We start from the raw sequence: 3,256 nt of genomic DNA on the forward strand, positions 1-3,256 counted from the left end.
TGCTACAGTTACATGATGTGATGCATTAAATGGCTCTGGTTACAAAATATAAGCCAGCACAGTTAAAACTGGGCTCCAATCTACACAATATGATGGGTTTGTTCTGCATGTTAAACTTACACTCCTTTTTATTCCCCTGTTTTCTGTTTTTGTTGTTTGTCCTGTTAATGTTTTCTCACTGAATTTGTATAATGGTTTAATCAAGTGTTAAAGAAAGCAAGGTTTATTTGTGTTGGTGCTGTTGAATATTGTGGTTTATCTGAGTACACCACTCTCCAGTTACATGTGCACAACCGCAGCCTGAAAATCTGAAAAGCACAAGTGGATTTGTTCTCAAGAGACACAGAGAGATACGTTATGCTGATAGTTTCATTATATCATTGTTGCACTGAGCTCATTATGACCCTGCAGAAAACTAGTTAGGGTAGGACCTGAACAACATCTAAATTCAAAATATATACTCAAAGCATCAGTAACAGGTATAATATATAATAAAAGGTCCATCTTTTAGTCTTCTTCTTTTTTGATTATGAGCACTAAAATGGTGATTTAAATATTCCCAAAAGCATTTTAAAGAACTTACTCATTCTTCAGTAATGATGATGTACATTAAAATCTCACTATAATGTCCCACTAGCAGTTTGAAGTACACTAAAACCAGTATTTACAACACAGTTACAATACTGATGCAAAAGTACGACAGCTACTACACCACAAACGAAACCTGCGTCACAGCAAACAGTGATAATATCTACAGATCTCAGCTTTCATAAATAACTCACTAACATCAGTCTTGTGGACTTTTATAGATAATTTATCACACATATACAGTCTTTCCTAAACAAAACTCCTTATTAAGAAATGCTGAACGTGCTCGTATCGTCATCCGTCAAATGTATCCTCTTGTTGTTGTGGCTGCTCACTTCCTCGTGCTCCGTGACTAGCTCGTTGCTCTCATGGGACGAATCCTTCGTCACGCTGTAATACATCGGCACGTTGTACTCGGCCGCCTTCTCCTTTTGTCGGCAGCTGCACTTGCAGAGCTTTTTGAATGCGACACGAAACTTCTGAGACATGAGGTTGTAAATAATGGGGTTGATGGCACTGTTGGTGTAAATGCACATGCGGCAGAAGAGCAGGAACCACGTGTTGTGGTAAGGCGGGTCGATGACGGAGTTGACCACCACCAGTGTTCGGTAAGGCATCCACAGCAAGGCGAAGAGGATGACCACTACAGCCAGCATCTTAGTTATCTGTAGTTGAGAAATAGAGACACAAGGGAACAAGGAACAGGTTGTAATTATGTGCCAATAACGAGAAAGGGTACAATTAACGTTAGCTTAACACGCACGCTGCATGCCATGACTCATTCTCAGTGTTATAGACGTTGTAAGAACAAGGCTAAGTTCACAGCCATGCTAGCTACTGTACGAATCTATACTTAGAAACGGTGATACTTTGAGCTAAATACTAATGTCAGCATGCTAACACGATCACATTGACAGTGCTAACATGCTGATGTTTAGCAGGTTTGGTATCACAATCTTAGTTTAGTGTGTTTAGAGCTATGACTAAAGATTATTTCAATTATCAATTAATCTGCCAATTACTTTATCAAATATTGCTCCTTATAATTTCTTAAAACTCAAAGTGAGATCTTCAAATGTCCTGTGAACTCACAAATTTCCAAATTCTGAATGTAGAAGCTGTAACCACTGAATATTTAACTGACGGTTATTTGGTTACAATATTTACCAATAATAGTTGCAAAAACGTATTATGTCAATCGACTTATCGTTGTAGCTTTAGTTTAGTGTGTTAGCATGTTTTTAATTTCCTAATTAGTCCTAAACTCCCAATGGTAATGTTAGTTTTGGTCATAAACCAACGTTTTGGACTAATAACTTGATTTGTTGTTAGCGCCACATGGAAAAGTGGAAGGATCACCAGAGTTATTACAGTTCATAATGAAGGGAGCATGAACATAAGAACCAAATTTCATGGCATGTTGAGACATTTCACTCAAAATCATAAATGTCAACCTCATGGCTCTGGAGGAAAAGTCAGTGGATCACCAAAATCAGTAGGATCCATCCTCTGAGCACCGTGAATGTTTACAAATGTCAATCCATCAAATAGTTGTTGAGATTTTTCACTCTCTGGACCAAACTTGTGGACCAACTGACCATCTTTTCCATATGCATAAAAATTATGAACTTGAGTGAACATTCATGTTCAATATTTATGAGCTTGTTTCCTGTATCGTACCTGCTTCCTTGCAGAGACTGCACTCTTGTTGGCCTTGTTAGTGCTGTTGGAGTGACCTTGGTGAACCGACCCTCCTCCATCTCTGTCGTTGAGATGCGAGGGCAGCGGGCTCATGAACAAAATTCTGGCGATGAGTCCGTACAGCACAGTTGCCACAACGAGCGGGATCACATAGAACAACGTGAAGTCCAGGAAGTAGATTGGCATGTAGAGGCTCCTGGAGACACGGTAGCCACAGGTAACCACCACTCCGTTGGTGTAGACGGTCTCATCTGTGTCCACTAAAAAGAACCACATGATGCAGTAGAGTGAAGTGAAGATCCAGACTCCAGCTATGATCCTCTTGGCGCGGGAAACAGTGCAGATGAACTGTGCCTTTATGGAGTGACAAATAGCAATGTATCGTTCGATGGTGAATGCTGTGATGGAGCAGGACGACACATTGATGCCCAGGTACTGAAGGTAAGTTATACACAAGCAGCCTGTGTAGCCGTATATCCAGAAGGCCACAACGTCAGAGATATTAGGAAGCCCCGCAGCCAGGAGCACAATGAGGTCTGCGACCGCTAGGCTTACGAGGTAGCAGTTAGTTGGGGTCACCATGTGTTTAGTGCGCAGGACAACCAACACCACCATGATATTCCCAGCAATCCCAACTCCACAGATGAGCATTGTCAAAAATATCGTAATGAACTGTTCTTCAAGAGGCTTCAGAGGCATCTGTGTCAGATTTAACACCTGAGTGACATCCTGAAAGATGGTCGTGTTGTTGTCCATTGTGCTGAAGTCCAGTGGCCACAATTCAGTTGATCTTCAGGGACACAAACAAGAATCCTAAACAGAAATGAAGGGAAACCATATTAGGTAGTGTATGAAAATAATTGGGGTGTGGAGAGTTTCTGAATCTTATATTTCTCCTTTTGAAAAGCATCACCCACACTGACTCACAAAAGTTGCAACACCTTCCCCCTCACTTTCAGTTTTACAG

At 40.8% G+C, this 3,256-nt stretch overlaps 1 protein-coding gene across 1 annotated transcript; it reads right to left on the reverse strand.

Annotated features, from left to right (window-relative positions):
• Positions 1 to 854: 854 nt before the first annotated feature.
• Positions 855 to 3,045, reverse strand: LOC128357390 (thyrotropin-releasing hormone receptor-like). The gene is made up of 2 exons (XM_053317732.1): positions 2,269 to 3,045; positions 855 to 1,253 (listed from the first exon to the last, which is right to left on the reverse strand). Exons 1-2 carry the CDS (start codon positions 3,043 to 3,045, stop codon positions 855 to 857), a joined length of 1,176 nt encoding a protein of 391 aa, XP_053173707.1.
• Positions 3,046 to 3,256: the final 211 nt, after the last annotated feature.

This window comes from Scomber japonicus, chromosome 4, assembly GCF_027409825.1.
Source record: "Scomber japonicus isolate fScoJap1 chromosome 4, fScoJap1.pri, whole genome shotgun sequence".
NCBI lineage: Eukaryota > Metazoa > Chordata > Actinopteri > Scombriformes > Scombridae > Scomber > Scomber japonicus.